At 36.8% G+C, this 20,663-nt stretch overlaps 1 protein-coding gene across 3 annotated transcripts in view; it reads right to left on the bottom strand.

Moving 5' to 3' along the window:
* CUNH1orf21 (chromosome unknown C1orf21 homolog) overlaps nt 1-20,663 on the bottom strand; it is a 149,277-nt gene that overhangs the window by 91,625 nt on the left and 36,989 nt on the right. For all 3 annotated transcript variants that reach the window (XM_070939282.1, XM_070939285.1, XM_070939283.1), the window contains exon 2: nt 9,185-9,406. In XM_070939282.1, coding sequence (XP_070795383.1) covers nt 9,185-9,278 — 94 coding nt within the window. In that variant the 5' untranslated portion in view covers nt 9,279-9,406. The remainder of the gene's footprint in view (nt 1-9,184; nt 9,407-20,663) is intronic.

Below are 20,663 nucleotides of genomic sequence, written 5' to 3'. Positions count from 1 at the left end.
CAAATCAGATCAAATGCATCTGAATGAAACATAGTTTTCACAAATTCAGACTTTATCAATCAGATATTTCTAGTCCAGATATATCCAGACAAACTTTCAGAGATGTTTCACAATGTGGAGATCCTGTGAACTACTGTACACAACAGAAAAATCTTTTAAAATCAGTTTAAAACAGCGGTCCCCAACAGTAGTGGGTTCCACTTACCTTTGCTACCGGTTCGGAACTGTGAGAGGCGTGCGTGCTCGCTCGCGCGCAGTCCTTCTGCGCAGGGGCAGAGCATCTGTGATGATGTCTGGCCGGGTGGGCGGAGTCTCCCGCCGCCACTACCAGTTCGCCTGAATTGGGGTGAACCAGTAGAAACCCACCACTGGCCCCCAACCCCTGGGTCACAGACTGGTTCTGGCCTGTTGGGAACCAAGGCATACAGTTGGAGGTGAGCAGTGGGTGAGCAAAGCTTCATCTGTATTTGCAGCCTCTCCCCAGCGCTAGCATCACCACACCTCAGATCATCAGGCATTAGATTCTCATAGGAGCACAAATCCTACTGTAAACTGCATATGCAAGGGATCTAGGTTGTGCACTCTCCTTCCCCCCAGGTCCATGGAAAAATTGTCTTCCATGAAACTGGTCCCTGGTGCCACAAAGGGTAGAGACCGCTGCAGGAGTGAAATTTACTTACCTTCCTTACCGGTTCAGAAGCGCACGTGCCACATGTGCTTGTTTGCGCGTGCGCATCATGTGCACACACACACCTGCGCATGCACAGAAGGTAAAAAAAACATTACTTCCTGGTTAAAACCAGGAAGTAATGACACCCGGGCGGCAATTGCTACCAGATCGCCTAACCACAGGGAAAAATCACTACCAGATCGGGTGATCCGGTCCGATCTGGGAACATTTCATCCCTGGACACCTGGCTTAAAACATAAATATTATATTTTGTCTCATTCAAATATATTCTTATCAATGTACATATAGATTATATATGGGAAGTGTCTCTTTAAAACATATGCATTAGTAGAATTTCACTACACAGCAAAACTAAATATGCACAGCTTTATCTGAAGCTATCTATCTAGCTCTAACTATCTGGAGATGGACAAATACTAAATGCAGCAGTGTCCAGTTGAAACGAAAGTAAATTAATCTGATCTCCTTATGGTCTGGCCAGAAAATAGTGTACAAAAAGAATCTGAGACTTGTGAAAATTAATCCAATGATACAGGACTTGAATGCATGACCTTAAATAAATGGTATTGTATCTCCTTGTGTAAAATCCTAATACTATCAAGACAGGAAAATGAGGAGTTCTTAGTTATCAAATGAATCTAATTTGAAAGGTGATTTGTTAATCATACACCTTATTGTTTAACATTGTAGAATACAGTATTTGAGACATGATCCATTAGTTTTACTAATAATACTTTGCTGATCCACTGATAGTAAATACACTGAGTTTCTGTGATCCACTGGCATCTTTAATGACAATTCCTTTCTTTGGTTTTAAAGCATCAAGAATTCCCCTTCAACATAAAGCAAGCAAGCGAGCAAACAACTTATGTTGTGACAATGGAAATAACATATGGGGATATTTTGCTTGATATCTAAAATTGAAATACATGCTTCGTGTAGCCACTTGCGCTGTTTTTATTACTGCCAAATAAATGCAACTTTAGTGTTACTTCATTAATTCTTATTTATGGAAAGCAGCACACATTGCTGCACGCATTGACATATTAGTCATGTACAAAATAATGAAAGATGTAATACAAGATTAGTTTTGCTGTCTATATTTAGCCAAGCATTTTACAAACTTTACCAAAAGGAAAGAAGCTGCATTACACAATTATAGCAGCCTTTGGCAAACAATGCCCCTAAATATTGAGCATCCTATATTTAGGTGTTTACCATTTCACGCTTCCTCTTTTTATGCCAGTACAAATCTAAGCCTAATGAGAAACAAACCATAACATAAATAATACTGTTATTATTTATGCAGCTAAATAGAAACATCAGTGTTCCCTGATTTAGAATAATGAAAAAATGCTTGTTTAATCCATAGTGTTAGCTTCTGGAGTAAGCTGCACTGAAGCCACAGAACTGGAAAAAAAAAAAAAAGCTTAAAAGTGCAATGGAAAAAACTTGAAAAAAGTGTATTAAAATGAAGTGTTCCTAAGGTCATGCCCCTGAGATGAGATTGGCTCCATCTTTGCCAACTTTCCAAAATTCACTGAAAACCAGGTTGTGTCAATAGACAAAAGTAATGGGTATCTGATGAGATGGTCCCACAGTTCAAAATTTGACACTCCCACTTATCCTTTTTATAATAATTGTAATTTTTATACTTCCTGAATGTTTTTAAAAATATTGTTTGTTTATCTGCTGCCCAGAGTCAAGTGATATGAGATGGGCAGTTATGTGAATACAAGAGACAAACAAACAAAAGGTCTCAGAGCCCATGGCTAAAACAGGTAATAAGAAAAAATACTGGGAATTAAAATCCAGCTATTACTAGAGGACCATCCATCCTAAAGCCCTTATAGTTTATAAATTGCAATGGTTGCCAGTAAGTTTCCAGATGTAATTTAAGACATTGGTTATTACCTGTAATGTCATATACAGCATAGGGATAGCCACACACAGTTATCTAAAGCGGAGTTCCCTAACCCCCGGTCTGTGGACTGGTACCAGGCCACGGCATGCCAGAAACTGGACTGTGCAAACAAGCAAAGCCCCATCTGCTGGATGCAAGCAACATGCAAAACCATGCCCCTTCTGGCCCAATCAAAAACCTTTCTCCACAGAACCAGTCCCTGGTACCCAAAAGGTTGGAGACCACTGATCTGGGGATCACTTGTCTCCCATACAGTTTACCTGTCTTGCAACAGACAAGAAATTACCTTGTTTTGGGTTCCATTGATCAAGTATCTAGCCAGACTAGGAAAAGTGTCTTCTGTGTCACATCATTAGTCTTCTGGAGTAGCATTCCCACAGAGGTTCACGTTGGTCTCTATCTTAACCACTTTTAACTGAGGCCTAAAATCTTGGCCCTTTCTCCATGTCTTGGATTAAGCTGGGAGCAATATAGGTTTGTTTGTTTTTTTACTTTGTTTCCTCAGGATGACTATCCTCTTTTCTTAAACTAATGTTTCATTTCTTCTTTTAATATCATAAAACACTCAAAGCATTGTTTTGGAATTGTACGGATTAGAAATTTGAAAAATTAAAGTGTCATTGACAGAGAAGTAGTTATTATCTTCAAAAAGGTAATGGCTTACATTAGTTAGATACTTTTTTCAAAGTAAAGGAAGTTGTATAAAACGACTGGGATATGTAGAACAGAAATTTTAATAGTTAAAGAGCTTGTTATAAATTAATGAAATCTCTACTTTTGCAAAAATATTACAGACATCTGGCATTTTTTTAATCTAGCCAACCAAGATGAAAACAAAACTAAAAAACAAATAAGCTTTCCATGTTAAATTAATAATTTTCTGAGATCAACCAGATGGTTCAGATCATTATAAATGCCTGAAAATCCTAAGTCTGCATGGTTTGGGGTACTATTATGTCTGAACAAGAATAGAATTCCTCTCTTCATGCTGTGATTCAGACAAACATAAAGACCTCTATGCTTACAGTAATTTCTTTTGGGGAGCTTTACACATCTGCCATTCTAATTTTTATTCTGATGGGATAGTTTTCCAAGGTTAAATTGCAACAAACCTAAGAGAAGAATGACAGCTATAGTTACCGGTACTTAGTATTCTGGTGTTCTAGGCCAGATGTAAGCTAAGTAATAGTTGGGATCTTACATAATTGTCCTAATACCGTCTGTTCAAAATCTCATTTTGAGAGCTATGTCTGGACCCAGGAAAAGTGCTTTAATGAAAACAAATTAATGTAAGAATGTTGTAAGAGTGGTTTCTTCAGTTGAAGGAGGTCACATTATTTTCCAGTCCTCTATTCATGAAGTTTCTCTGTTTCTCACAACAAATTTCTTTTCCCTGGATTACATCAAATACCAAATATCTCAAAACATCTTTAGAAAAAAAAAGAATTCCACTAATTTTTGAAAGGAAAAGAAATGAGACGTTTAATTTATTTGCTTTCCACTGACAACATTCTTCCATGTTCATGTCTTGCATTGTTTGGATCTGGTTTAATGGGACAATATGGTTTTAACTGAAATGATTCTATGGTTAAGTAAAATTGATTGCTATACAAAGAGAATCTGAACATTTTCAGAGACGGAAACCTCTTACTTAATTTCAAACATACAAAAGTCTGTTGTTGCATTATGTTGTACCCAAAGATTTTTCCCAAGGAAGGTAAACTCTCTTTGTTAGAAGATAGCTGATGTTAATAAAGCAATAATTACATTTTGTCCAATGTTGCCCAGGCTAATAAAAAAAATCTATTTGAATTAAAGTCAGAATGTGACTTTAATAGAATGTGAAATGCAATAAATTTCAAACAATAGTCTCAATTTTTCAGAATGAGTATGTTTTCTTTCAAGAAATATGCCTAAGCTTGCCTTTGCTTGATTCTTATCTGATTATTCCAGAAACCTTGGATTTTTTTATGATCAGACATCCACCATGATACTCCGGCAGGGCACCAAAAAGCTTGTGAACAAGAGGTAGAAAGGCATTAAATATAAATATTGCTAATTTAAACATAGTTAAATATTAATACCAAACAATTAAATAGATGATTGGATTAAAAAGAAGATAGACATGCATTCCAAGGAACTAAAAACATTCTGTGGCCTTGCCCAAAGTGCTTCTGGCCAGAGATGTCAATCAGAGTGAGTGGCAGTACAAACTGGGAATTTCAGAGGGAAATTCAATAGTTTGGAAAATATAAGATTAACTCTCTGGAATTATAAAGATGACCATGCCCTTCTAGATCAAGGTTATCCAACATCTCTTAATCACAGATTGTTATGTGAGAAATAGAATCAAATATTTATTCAACTGAAATATATAAGTAGCACTCTTCAGACTCAAGTGCTATAAGTGCTACTTCAGAGAAAAATGCAGTCTATGCATTAATACTATTATTATGGAGATATATTCACTTTTTAAAATGATTTTTTCCGTATATCTGTAATGCCCAAGATTGAATGGCTTTAAATAGATAAAATACTTAGTATTTTAAAATTTTACTTGAGAGAAAAAGAACTTTATCCATTTACTTACATAAAAATAAAAGATGTTTCTACCCGCCACCCACAATTACCACCAGAAGTATTCACAGTCTGCTTGCTATTTTATTTTTTCATCAAAAACTCTATAGAGTAATATAGAATACTTTGTAGATTTTTAAACTCTAAGTTATCTTTCATGGAAACTTGCAAACTGATTTCAAACATTTCTTATGCTAACCCTAACTTTAAACAGGTTTCACCTTTCAAAAAGCTACCCACATTTACATATAACTAATACTACCCTTATATTTTTAACAGAAAGTATTCTGTTCTTTGGTTCTTGGAATTAAGTGTGATAAGATATTTCAGATCTCTTTCTTTTCATGTTCTTTCCATGATGTAATGGAAAGTTCTGCATCCCATACTTTTCCAGCATTATGGTTTCGACAGAGATCACCAAAAGGAAGTGGTCTGAGAGTATATATATTGCTTTGGAGTCTTGGAGTCAGAGGATGGAGAACTATATTAGCTTTACAGACTGAAAGAGATTATTTTCTCCCATTTGCATTAATAGGTGAAAAATGGCTTTAACGCCACCAAAGACAATAAATTTTAAAAGAAAGAGAATAATGTATCACTTTTATGTTCCAAAGATGCTTTTTCAAAAGGCAACTGGACTTTTTTTTGGTTTTTCCTTGAATATGTTTCTCTACTCATCCAAGAAGTTTCTTCAGTTCTGAAGAAGGTTCTTGAACGAGAAGCAAAACATTTTCAAGGAAAAACAAAGTCCTGTTGTCTTTTGAAAAAACACCTTTGGGACAGCCATGATCTGGATGACTGGGAATCTCCATAGAAATCCACCCTTTTATCTTTCCTGCCAGCATTAACCCAGCAAGGGTTTAAATAAGAGACCCTCTAACTTTGGGTCTTACAAGCTCACTACTAGAATTGCTCTGCCAATGAACCTGATCCAGTCAATAAGTGTACACACTGACACATTTAAGTATTGAGTTATATACACACACTCAGTAAGCTGTTCCTGGTTTATGGAGGGAATAACACTAAGTGATGCTTATCTGCCAATATACTAATGCCCTGGAGGAGAAAGCCACTTATTACATTATTGTGTAAATAAAAGCTAGCAACAGACATAGGTGAGTATATTTTCCTGTCAATTCTTCATGGCTTCTATCAAACAGGGGAAATAATTTCATTATCAAAGTTTAGGGAAAGTTAAAGAAGTACTGTCCTAAATCAATAGATGACAAATTCAGCAGATTTATTTGACATATTTCTATTTTTTTCTACCTTTGTCCAAATATAGAATACTGAATAGGTGAGTAGAAATTACCAACATTGTGTAATATCTGATGATCTCATAAGACTTTTGGTCATTAAAATCCTGTAAGTGTGAACTTTCTAACTCCTGGTTTATAAGGTACCCTTAATATTTGATGCAATATAGTGATATCTATGCAAGAAGTCCTCAATTTATGACCAGTAATTTAATAACTGTTCCAAGTTACAACAGCCGCAGAAAAAGTGCTATATGGCCCATAAAACACTTCTGGCCATCGTAAAATGTCTGCTGCCATTTCCTCCCTGGGATCACATGACTGTATTTCAGGAAGCTCATAATTATGACTGGTTGCAGTATCCCGCAGCAAAATGATCTGTTTGAAATGGTTTTTCTAATCACTTTCTGTCATTGTTTGCGGATTTCTGGCAAAAAATTCCATTTGAGAGAATGGGTTTGCATTTATGACCATATAATTCACTTAACAATCTCCATAAAGGATAATAAAATTGGGCCTGGTAATATGGGTGCTTCAACTTACGATCAGCAAGACTGAGAACCAAAAATTCCAGTCTGATTGCAGTCATAAATTGAGGATTATCTATACAGGAAAACATTGGTAATTGTTAAACTAAGTCAATATTAAATAGAGATGGGAAGAACATGCAGAAAACAAATAAAAACAAACTGTGCTTTTCCCATTTTCTTATCCTGCTGCAAAAAAATGTCTTTTTTCTTCCAAGAACACTGGCATTTTCAAAAGACAAGGAGAGAGAGAGTATTTATTGTACATGGTGTTGCTTCTTTGTTTACTTTTGATTCAGCGGTTCCCAAATTTGTTCCCACTGTTCATTAGGTCTTAAACTTAAAACATCAGAAGTGTGATAGCACCTTATTAGTGTAACTAATAAGTATTTATATAATTTTTGTAAGAAGTTACAAAGCTCAAGTTAAGATAAAAATTTTCTAGATCAACAGAAATAAACACAGTGGTTTAATCTTCTAAATGCTATAAATAAAGATAAAATACCAAAAATCTAAATATTTAAAACTAAATTTAAAAACTACTTTATGATTAAAGTATTGAGATACTAACACATTAAAAACAAAACTGTTAAAAGAGTGTGCCTCATTTTGTGACCAGGAACAAACGAGACACAGTAGAAAACATAAAACAGCATAGAATGTGTTATAATACATATTTATGAGGTCTAAAATAGGAGGCCAATTTTCTGCATAAAGTAATGACAGCTGAAAGAAATTTTGCATCTATCCTAGAGATGATAAGGTCCCAGTCCGAAAATAAAAAGCAAATGAGATTATTCTCAAACAGACTGAACTTCTGTTAGAAAGTGAGGTTATAAGATTAAGGCTCAGTTTGTTGTAAAAAGGACACTGAAGGAATATGTACTGCTAGTATCTTAGGTTTCTCCAGGACCCTTTTTGCTCTGCAAAATAAATACTTTTATACTTTTCCTCCAATATCACATAGAGTAAGATATTAAAACGGGTTAAGAAAAAAGCTCTACAATACACTAGGCAGATAATATTGAAAAAGTCATTTTTCCTGGTTATATCCTGCCATTATTGTGTACCTAATATGTTCTGTACCATCTGGAGAGTTATGTCATACACTTGAAGCTGAATTGCAGCTCTAGTTCTTAATAACCTTAAAGCCAGTAGGAATGTGATGGACATCAGCAGAAGTGTCCGTTTATTTATTTCTAAGTAAATGGTTCTAAAAAGTATTGCATATATATGTTCCTGGGTTTTCCCCCATTGCTTCATATTTCCCAGGCTTTTTATACTGCTATTGGTGACTAATTTTAGTGAACGGCAATGTTTAATATCCCTTATGCTATGTACTTGTTGAAGTTACTCTTAGTAACAGTCACTTTTAGTAGCAGTTACAGTAATATTTCAATCCATACAGTAATGTTTCTATCACCATCTTCCCTTCAATAGGTAACAGGAATCCTGTTTACGAAGTTTCCACATATTATATTGAATATCTCTAAACAAGAATATATACTGAAACTTTGAAAATATGTATGTTTATTAATATAGAATAAATCATTAATCCCTATTTGGAATATTTATCCAAGTTTCATTTAACTTGGAGAAAGATTATCAACTTCAACAATTTCATTGAGAATATGTCATTATTTATCTTAAATATTTGCAATTCAACAAGATCATAAGGAACAACTCATTAGGAATGTATATGTTCTACATTGTGCACAAACAATATACATACATACACGCACTCACGCACACGCACGCGCACACAAACACAATTTTGGGCCAAAATAATATACTTTTAAAAGGGAAAAAAAGTACTGTCTGGAAAATTATATGAAAACTTACAAGAATATTCTTATTTTTGTATTATTATTCTACTTCTCAAGAAGATAAAGGACTTTATGGGAACAGAAGATGCAGTAAAAGCCCCAACCCAATTAACTAGAAATATCTCAAAAGAGAAAAAGGTTGCTGTAATAGGTATCAGCAGTTCATATAGTTTGAACACATTTTTACAAACATTGTAATGAGAAGCTGGATCTAGAAAGCAGCAGAGATTTTCAGGCAGATTACCTTTTTCATCAGTAATACCAGTTGCAATCCAAAAATAAATCCTTGAAATTGAATGTTGAGAAACAATGAACAAATAGATTTTAGACAGGAAAGTAAGAAGGGTGAAGAAAAATATAGATCCACAATAAATAAAACTCACCACCAAATACATCTCCATTCTGGTAGTTTTTCCCCTTCTGAGCTTCCTCTTCATTTTGTACAGCAGAAACATGCTTGGCTGATGCACAGCCCATAGTTTCATTTAGTCAACTCCAGCTTGACTAAGCCGCAAACCATTTCTACAGGTAAGCACACATGGTCTTTGCGATTTTTGGAAAAATAATCCACCTTCCAGCTTTGTAGTCAAGACACTTTTAAAAATCTGTGATATAAAAAAGAGGAATAAGAAAAAAATCAATAGATGTATGAGCTAAATGGCTATTACTAATATGTTCCACCACTAAAATATTTAAAAAGAAGGATGTTCCTTAGTAGTCCTTTTCCTCATTACATAAATTCTTATTTATAAAAAAAGTATTTTATATTATTTAACCTCTATAAAATTGTAAAAAAAATATTTTGCTTTAATGGCTAAAGCTTTCTTTTCATCAGCAAACTTTGTCACACCACACAAAATAAAGGAATCATTTCACTTCAACAATTCCTTCATCATGTACAAGCCATGTGTGTATTTCAGGGAAATAAATCTGTAGGATTTTCATAAAAATGATAATTTAGTGACAAAGTAGTTCCATTTCTAACACACGACTATCATGTATGTCAAGTTTAGGAAACGGGTCAATTATTGATAAAGATTGTTGAGTAAATAGTTGTTCAGAAGGTTCATGAATAATTGAATAAGATCAATTCCCCATATGCACCAATAAATCAGACCTTAGCATCGAATTTCTACTCTATCACCATCTTTCTGAATCAATCCACATAATGGACTGAACTTCAGATAATCATAACCAGTATATGGATATTATTTTAAGTCGTATGGGCTTTCTAAAGAATCCCTTAGATGTAAATTTATGAGATAGAATCTGTCCAGAGAAAAGCTAGGCCTATTTCTATAAAATTCCTTGCCATTATAATCAATATTATGTTGGAATACAATAAACAATGTTATATATCATTAAAAAGCAAGCTTCTCTTCTTTAGAACAGTCATCAAAAAAAAAAAAAAATCAAGTTTTCAGTTTTACTTAAACACCCTTGAAACATGGTAATCTTGTAAAAACATGAAGCCTCATAAAGCAAGGTCTGACACTGGTTCCTTACAGAAACATTTAAAATTTACTTTCACTACTGAATCACTGTGAATTTATGCATATAGTCATTTGTAGTTTATTGCAAAAAAACTTCAGATCTATAATCATGTATTCCAGTACTCCCGTTAATCTTGGAGTATTCAACCTTCTGACTCAATAGACACAGTTAAAGGTCTCACTGTAGTCAAGGAAGCAAAGATCAACCTCTCTAAATGTTTTTGCTTTCCTCATATTCATCCTCTGCTGGTTATTTAACTTACGTGTCTCTACCTTGTCAAAAATCTTCTTTTATAGCAGCATTTGTCTCTGCAAGCATGATTTTAAGCAAAATTCTGCTTATGTGAAGAAACATTGTATAATTTATAACTTTTCGATTCCTTCTTCTTCAGTATATGTATATTCACCAATCTATCTCACTCCCTCTAGTTCCATATTTGTTGACATGCTGCTATTTAGTTATTTAGAAAATTTATATAGCCACCTACTCGCTCACAGTGACTCTAGGTGGCTTATAAGCAATAAAAACACAGTATAGAAAAAAATGAAAATAAAAAACAATAACCACCCCCACCCACCAATAAAATGATAGTATTTTAAGTGCCTATTCTCAAGTTTGAAATAGCTCAGGAAGCTCTGTGTATGGCACAGTCCTATCTGACTGCTGGTCTACTGCCTCTATTCCTCCTTTTCTGCAAGGACTAATTCCGAAATGTATTTTTACTCTGTAAATGCTTCACTCTATAATCCCATTTGTAAAAGTTGTCAGCATGGTCTTTTAATCTCCCTTTAACCACATCAACTCTCTTCCATAATATTTTCAGGTATTCCTTTTAGGCTTAAATTTTATTGCAATCCTTTTGATTTTGAATGCATAAATATTTTTAGTAAATGTTCATTTTCTTGTTCATTTCCCTTATCTCTTGACATTTTTGACTGCTACATCTTTTCTTGTCCCTTCGCTCTTCTACTGACAAGTCTGTTCAGTCGTTGTATGGCTTTGTTGCCATAGGTTTTTATTCTCTCTCTCTTTTCCTGGCTCTTCTGATAGTTTATTCTGAAAGCACTTGGATCTTTTGTCCTTTGATACTCTGAGAATACTTTTTCCACTTCAGCTTTCATGATCTCTCTTAGCTCTTCTCATAGTTTGCTATTGAAGGAGTTATTATACTGAATCTGTTCCTTACATTGATCTTATATTCTGACTGACCTTCAAGTTAAAGCTTCCTGGCACACCTACTCACTTAATGCTCTCAATTTAATCTGTATATCTGACACCAATAATTTATAGTTTGCTCCACAATCTGTACCTAGCCTGTCCTGTCTGACTAGATTACATTTCTCCAGCTTGTTTCTCATTATTTAGTCTATTTAATTTCAGTATTGTCCATATGGTGATGTCTATATCTAGAGTCTGTTTATATTGCTTGAACAAATGCTGGCAGTACACAAGAAATCTCTCTGCAAAAGTCTATTAGCCTATCTGTCACATTATTACATTTACCCAATCTGAATCCTTCTAATTCTATGTACTGTATCTCTGGATCTACAATTTTTGCATTCCAGTCACTCATTAAGAGCACTACATCTTTTCTTGATGTCTCATCTAGTGATTTGCCACAAAATTCTTCAATGTGCAGGGTTACAATGTGGAGAGTCCCGCATTCAGATCAGAAACACCATACTTTGTTTTAAGTTGTTTAATCCATCATCTCTTCAAATTGCTTCAGGGCAGTTTGGAGAGAGTTAAACAAAATATTTTGCATCCATTCAAAACCAAGTTCCTAAGAAATAAAGATTTAAGCATTCAAATCCATATAACAGTGTTTATTTGTTTATTTTATTTTTTTATTAAGGGTAGATAAACAGCATTACAGAATTAATATGTGTGACTTGATGCTGGTTTACACAAAGTGGTACTCAGTGTATATCCAGCAGGCCATTATCAAATATATTGCAAAGTCTCTGTGGCACATGTGCAATATTTTTCTGGAAAACACCCATATGGAAATTACGTCCTCTAATTAATAAGTACTGCAGAACATCTGGTGGCAGAGGAAACACAATAGTGCTTAGAAGACCTGAGAGAAAGAAATCCTTGAGGGTGGATATTGTATAGCAACAGAAATACACTATGCAAGGCAGGCATTCTGGAGAGTAGTGGCACATTTTTTAAATAGTGCAGAAACAGAAGCAATGTATTTGCTAACTAGGTCTTGTTGCAGTAATCAACTCTCCTTTCCAAATCATTGCTTACCTCTCAGCTGTCATCTGATATCCAATTTGGACCATACAGTATCTTTTGGGAAAGGTTAATATTCATTTTTGATTAATTAATTTCCCCTTCCCCTGCTCCACTATTTAGGTAAATAGATAGCAGAGCTTAGAGCTTAGTGATTGCTGTTAAGAGATACCATGCATATCTTGGGATCTGTGCTCATTCTACCATCTATGATGGCAGCACTAGCAGCCTACTTTTATCAAAGTGCTTTCTTGGAGATATGCCAGGAAGTTACATGGATACAACCTTCTACTTTTATCCCACACTATAGGCTGGTATTTCTCAACCTTGGCAACTTAAAAATGTCTGGACTTCATCTACTAGAATTCCCCAGCCAGCATGGGGATGCAGCATAACTAATAACTAGTGCAACACTTTTAGAAAATAAAAAAGGCAATCCAGGAAATTATACGTCAGTACACTTAACATCTATCCAGGAAAAAGTGGTAGAAACTATAATCAAAGAATTAACTAAGCACAGAAAATTCTACGAAGTCTGCTTCACTAAACTTCTAAAGTTTTTTGAGGGAGTGACTGAATGTCATACTGTACAGTGGGAGTTTCAAAATTCCCGTTGACAAAGTTCCTCATCAAAGTAAATCAGGAGTCACAGAATAAGAATGGTTATCATTTTAAGGATTGCTAATGGGTTAAAAAGAGAAAGCAAACAGGCATTTTTCTCAAAGGGAAGACGGTGAAAAGTACACACTCTCAAGGATCCGAGTTGTGATTGCTGCTTTTACCTTGTTCATAAAGTATCTTGATTAAGAAGTAAATATGAGCTGGCTAAGTTTGCAGAAGTATCTGTAACTATCCAGGAAAAACATCTTGGAGACATGAGACAGCTGTGTTAAAGGCAAAATCCATGTAACTATCCAGGAAAAACATCTTGGAGACATGAGACAGCTGTGTTAAAGGCAAAATCCATGTTTTAGGGAAAAAGTAAGTATTGCTCATGAGAAGGCAGAGAAGACTGCAAAGGGAGCTCCAAGCCCTATAACAGAAAGATACAATGGATACTATTCTGCAAGGGTTTACATTTTCCTTCTGAGCAAGGTCTTCACTTAGCTCCATAAGACACTCTAGTGCGCTTAAGGTTTCTTAACCTTACCAACTTTAAGACATGTGGACCTAACCTTGCAGAATTCTCTAGCCAGGATGATTTCCATTTGGTTGGGTAAGACACCCTAGTGAATGGGTTCTAGGTAGCTAAGTCAACTGCTTCTACTTTGAGGTAGCAGTACCCAGTCTTCCAGGCAATACAGGAATCTAAGTCTGAACCTACCTCTCCATGACTGACGAAGGGCAAGTATTTGGAAGTCAAATATATTTTCTGAGAGGAAGACATATTAGACTGGTAGGGGTGTCAAACTGGTGGCCCGTGGGCCAGATGCGTCACATGCAGGCCATGCCCAGCTCCATGAAGTGGGAAAACTGTCACAAACATCACGTGATGGCAACATGATGCAGTGAGTTTGACATCCGTGTATTAGAGGAACAATTCAAAGCTACTAAGGCTCCAATTGTGTTATGAGGATGTAGTTGAGACAATTCCTACTAATCTTCAGAAGAACTCTAGAGAAACTGACAGAAAAGAAAATGTTTTAAAGAGGCAGCGTCAGTAACAATGGGAGTCTTTGGGTGCAGGATGCAGTTCATACACTTTAAAAGTTCTCAGAGATAGAGGTTGGGAATGGAAGTAGAAAGGGGCAACTGGTTGCTATAAAGAGTAAAGTAGGTTTCTGTAGTCCCCATTGGCAAGCTGTTGTGCACAGCTTTTGAGTCTCATGCAGGGTGACATTGATACTTATATTCTAGATATGGCCTCCAATGTCAGTCTAGGAGAGCAGAGCCAAGAAAGGCAACGAAGGGTGATACAGGACACCACACTTGAATAGGTATGAGAAGTCTGAATAGTCTCTGTGAGAAACTATGCATAAATCTTGCTTAGTGAATATTGCTACTCCTGCCTGAAAGACATGATTATCTGCCTGTATCCTTGAGTAAATTAGATAAAAATGGGGTCATATTCTCTCCCTCTCTCTCATAAAAATGATGGCATTTTGCAACAGATGCTCGACAGTCCTAGGGCTTTCAGCTTGCAAAGATTACAAACTGTCCTAACTACCAATGATTCTTTTAATGAAAAAGTAGAGTTAGGAATTAAAGGAACAAAACAAACAACATTTTTAAAATTGTAAGATGATCAAGTGCTAACAGATGAATGTGTTGATGTCACAATTGAAAAGAAGGATCTCAGTAGGGGAACTATGCTATGATCTTTCCTTATGTGTTGTGATTTGCTGCATCATTATACTCTTATATTTGTAAAAATCTGTTTTTAATCCATGTAGAACTAGTCCTCTTTTAGCAACAATTGCAAAGGGCAACTCTATATTAATCTAAATAAAACCCCAACTGTGCTTATTATCTTTTTTCAGATTTTCTTTAGTTTTTCAGACCTGCAAAGGTCATAAATGTCAGGTTTGGTCAGTCATGCAGTTACTTTTTCATCACCATCATAACTGTGACAATTGTTATACAAGGCAGTTGCTAAATGAGGACTACCTATAGAAAAGGTGTTACCAATGATGAAACATCTACAGCAGGGGTGTCAAACTCACGTCATCATGGCGACATCACATGACGTATTGGGACTTTCCCCCCCTTCACTAAACCGGGTGTGGGTGTGGCCAGCATGTGACGCATCCGGCCTGAGGGCCGGGAGTTTGACAACCCTGATCTACAATAAAGGTAGTAGAGAGCAATGTCACTATATATCCAAGCTAGCAGTAAAAAGGGAACTCTAGAAGAGATTGTGAAGTTTGTTTGCTATATCAATTCCAGATGATGCAATGGAACTTTAAGAAGGCAGCAATCTGTAATTTACACAGCACACCTTCTCAGGACTATTTGTAATTTTTACACTTCAAATAAAATACATGGATCCAGGAGTAAGATTTTATTGAAACACTACTTCATACTCAAATATCTCCGAAATAGTTTTATTTCAAAATGTCTATTTAAACCAACTCCCTTTAACAGATATAAATTGGCAGGCATAAATGTCCATTAGTAAAATTACTGACAACCAATCCTCCCAAATCTTAATTAGGCTGATCCTGATTATTTTAATGAGATCAGTCAAGGTCAGCAAGATGCTGGCCCTTAGGCTGGGTGGGTACTGCTATCTGGTTGTGAATTCTATGAAAAAGTCAACATTTTCAGTTATTTGTTTTATTCTGAATTAAAATGTCACCAAACAGCACCAGTGATCAGGCTCTGTTCCATTATTGCTCAGTGCCTGATTCTAACTTCCTTCAATTCAATGTGCCTCATAAAATTCTCTATAGGGAAAAAAGTAAAAGTAATACTGAGTAAAACCTATATGCCCCCAGATCATCTTATTTTGCTAATGCAGTCACTTATAAGTGTGATTACTTGGGGGAGGAGGGTTGCTATTTAAATAGCTTCTACCTTAACAGGTGATGTTTCTGGTCTCAGAGAGAAATCACACTAACAAACACCAAAGATGACACAAAACTACATATACAATTATAAATTATGATGGTGTGTGCATAAACCCCACTTTTTTATTTTAAATTCTCACACAGGAAATAAATTAAATATGACAATAAAACTCATCCCAACTACTTATGAGAAGATATAGGTAGTATATTTTATAGGGGGCTTTCAAACTTCCTGAGTTCAGAATTGTTTTCACTGTTACTTTTCGTGAGGAATTCTAGATACTGTCTTGTATCTCTTGCACATTATCTATATTTGCAAAGCATAATTGCGAAGTAACAGATTGTTTATTTTTTTTCCCTCCCCTTTATCTTACTTGAACTGAAAGTACGAACCCATGGCTTCTATAAATGCTGAAATCATTAAAATAATCAAATTTTCTTAATCTCCTTTTTTCAATATGCCCGGATAATAAATAACAATACAGCAGAGACTGTAATATTTAAGCAATGAATATAGGATAGAATCCCTTATTGTACAACAAATATTTTGATGTAATTTGCAGAGGTTTTTTAATGTTATACTCAATTTTGAACCAAAAAACTAAATAGTCTTATGCATACTGACATTTTAAATCATAGTTAATACTGATATAATACTTCGCTTTTTAATCTTCAGTGATCTAAGTTTATTTAAACATTGGTGTTAATAATCTTTAGTCAACACCATAGATACCACTGTAGCAAAATAATTTTATGCATTAACTGTGTTTTACAACAACAACAACAACCCCCAATAGGTTTCAAAGGCAGACTTCAAAACAGTTTAAAATCCACCACTTTATGTTACACATTTTTAAAAACATTGTCGACACTACTGACAAAAACCGGCTTTTAAAACTTCCTGTGGTAGCTTTAAGAAGTAATTGACGGATCAACAGATCTTGCTTGGAAGTTTTTCAATTCTGGACTTCACTGAATTAATACTCACTTTCCAGTTGCTATTACAAATTTGCAGAAACCGAACTGGTCTTGCTAGCTGAAATCTGCTTCTGAAGCTCTTGGAATATGCTACTAAAGCAATTCCTTCAAGTCTAGTGTAGTGGTTCAAGGAATCATTTGGCTTGAATGGAACAGCACATCTTTTTCAACCATTTCCATCCTACCACATTTCTTCAAGTCATGGAAAGGTCAGTGAAGAACTTCATATAGGAACATGTCCCAATGCTATGACATTTACAATATTTATGTTATCTTTTAACTTCAAGGGCTCAGTAAAATGATGGCACAACTACAGAAATACTTCCTAATTTATCTTTCCCCAATTTGGTTTCCTCCAAATGTATTGGACTGCAATCTGGATCATGACTCTGCCAACATAATCCTATGTGATGTTGATTGGACCTGACAGAAGTTTGACAGAAAAGTGAAATAAATATTAAATAAATAATAACAGTATGCTCTGGAGGACAACTGTATATTATTTATTTGCTGGCAGGTAAACATACTCTGGGCAAACAAATAATTTGTTACCTGCACTCCTAGTGCAATTGAATCCACTAAACTTTATTGAAATCACGGCTTCTTTATATAAGATATTTATTTATTTATTTATTTATTTATTTATTTATTTATTTATTTATTTATTATTTATTTATTTAAATTTATATACCGCCTTCTCCCAAAGGACTCATGGCGGTGAACAGCCAAAAGTAAACACATAGAGTACAAAAATTTAAGAACAGTTTAAAAAACATATTAAACAATTTTGGCCCAACAATTAAAATACCCCTTTTAAAATTAAAATTAAAATTAAGCAATTGGAGAAGTTAGGCCAGCCCGGCTTGTTGAAATAAAAAAGTCCTGAGGGCCCAGCGGAAAGTACGTAAATCCGGAATCCTCCATATCTCCAGGGGGAGCTCGTTCCAGAGGGCAGGTGCTCCCACAGAGAAAGCTCTCCCCCTGGGGGCCGCCAGTCGACATTGTTTGACCGATGGCTCCCCGAGAAGCCCCTCTCTGTGGGAGCGTACTGGCCGGTGGGAGGCTCTCGGTGGCAGAAGGCAGTCTCATAGGTATCCAGGTCCTAAGCCATGAAGCGCTCTAAAGGTGGTCACCAACACCTTGAATCGCACCCGGAGGACCACCAGAAACCAGTGCAGCTCGCGCAGGAGAGGTGTTACATGGGAGCGCCATGACGCTCCCACAATCACCCGCATGGCCGCATTCTGGACCAGTTGGAGCCTCCGGGTGCTCTTCAAGGGGAGCCCCATGTAGAGAGCATTACAGTAGTCCAGGCGGGAAGTGATGAGGGCATGAGTGACCGTGCACAAGGAGTCCCGATCCAGAAAGGGACGCAACTGGCGAATCAGGCGAACCTGATAGAAGGCCCCCCTGGCCATGGCCGTCACATGTTCTTCTAAGGACAGCCGTGCATCCAGGAGGGCATCCAAGTTGCGAGCCCTCTCTGTGGGGGCCAACGACTCACCCCCCCATAGGCAGAGATGGCGCCAGCTGACTATATCGGGACGCCGGGAGCCACAGCCACTCGGTCTTGGAAGGGTTGAGCTTGAGCCTGCTTCTCCCCATCCAGATCCGCATGGCCTCCAGACACCAGGACATCACGTCAAGGGCATCATTGGGGTGGTCCGGGGTGGAAATGTACAGCTGAGTGTCATCAGCGTACTGATGGAACTTCACCCCGAAACCACGGATGATCTCACCCAGCAGCTTCACATAAATGTTGAACAGAAGGGGTGAGAGGACTGACTCTTGTGGCACCCCACACACAAGGCGCCTCGAGGTCGACCTCTGGCCCCCTGTCAACACAAACTGTGATCGGTCAGAGAGAAAGGAGGAGAACCACCACAACATGGTGCCCCCCCACCCCTAACCTCTCCAACCGGTGCAGCATGATACCATGGTCGATGGTATTAAAAGCTGCTGAGAGATCTAATAGGACCAGGACCGAGGAACAACCTTTGTCCCGAGCCCTCCAAAGATCACCATCCAATGTGACCAATGCCGTTTCCGTGCTGTACCTAGGTCTGAAACCCGACTGGAATGGATTAAGATAGACCGCTTCATCCGGGTACTGGGGGAACTGTCATGCCACCACACTCTCAACAACCTTCGCCACAAAGCAGAGGTTAGAGACTGGATGATAATTTGCTAAAACAGCCGGGTCCAGGGAGGGCTTCTTGAGGAGGGGTCTCACCACCGCCTCTTTCAAGGCGGCAGGAAAGCAACCCTCTCTCAAAGAAGCGTTGATAATCCTCTGGAGCCAGCCTTGTGTAACCTCCCAGGAAGCCAGCACCAGCCAGGAGGAACACGGGTCCAATAAACATGAGCGCTGAGTCTACCCAGAATCCTGTCCATGTCTTCGGGGGTCACTGGGTCAAACTCCTCCCAGATAACACTCTCAGGACCTGCCTCCATCACCCCACCTGCATCTACCCAGTCAGAGTCCAAGCCTTCCTGAATTTGAGTGATTTTGTCATGCAGATACTGCACAAAATCCTCACCCTACCCTCCAAGGGGTCTTCCCGCGCTCCCAGATGGAGCAGGGAGTGGGTCACCCTAAACAGGGCAGCCGGGCGGTTATCTGCAGACGTGATAAGAGCAAAAAAAATAATTAAATTTTGCCGTTTTTATCGCCACTAGGTAGGTCTTAATATGATATTTGCTTAATAGGTGCTCAAAGCAAAGCAAAGTCACTAAATATATCAATTATTCAGGGCTAAACATGCAAGCACGCTTTATTAATATTTTATGAAAGATCACTGTAATTTCCAAACCCTAACACTGCTTTTAGATGTGAGAGTACATGGGTGCACAGATCCCATTGCCCAATATTGGGTTGCTATTCTCTTTCCCCTATCAATTGATATTCATGAAATGCTAATATATGGATAAACTTGCCTATCCAACTCTGCTCCTGCGTCATCTTATGGTCTCACTATATAGGGAAGGAACAATTAGGTGCAACTTCTTATAAGCTTCATTAACTTAATATAACAATATCTTCCCCATCAAAGTTCATGCAAATTTTTAGACAAAACTCATTCAACTCCATGATTTTTCTTAAAGAATCAATGCCAGTATCTGAAAAAGTTGTTTATTCTTGCCTGCTCTAAGAAAATATGATACTTGTTAAAATATGGTATGAGTTAAAATGTCCCTAAAGGTAATTAGAGAGAATGTCAAAGGTGAATCTGTTGGGGAGGAAGAAGGTTCATCAGTCTGACCCATTTTCACTCTCGTGATTGTACTTCTTGGGATGAAATTAGTCCACCAGTTGATGAATACAAGTAACAGAAAGCTGGGTTCCTTCTATCACGTTTTTAAAAACTTTTTACAAGGTTAAAATGAAGGAGGGAAAATGAGCAGCTGTGTCAATAGAAGAAGAGTTCTAGACAGGGTGGAGAAGCTGAAAAGCCCTTTTAAAGTAGAGACAATTGTAATTTGAAGTGTTTGTTTATCGTTTTTGCCTAGTTAGGCTATTTTCGGGTATTTCTTGAAGAAATGTTAGTATCTATGCTTTCTACAAGCTGGAGCTTGTTTTATGATGAATTATTGAGGAATGCTTTATAAAAACAAACTGAAGTTTTATTAGAAAACTGTT

The sequence above is a fragment of the Pituophis catenifer genome, unplaced genomic scaffold (assembly GCF_029215685.1).
Source record: "Pituophis catenifer annectens isolate HBS135680 unplaced genomic scaffold, rPitCat1.0.hap2 SCAF_3, whole genome shotgun sequence".
Lineage (NCBI taxonomy): Eukaryota > Metazoa > Chordata > Lepidosauria > Squamata > Colubridae > Pituophis > Pituophis catenifer.
Note: the sequence above shows the minus strand (reverse complement) of the source record. Positions and strands in the feature narration are given on the sequence as shown.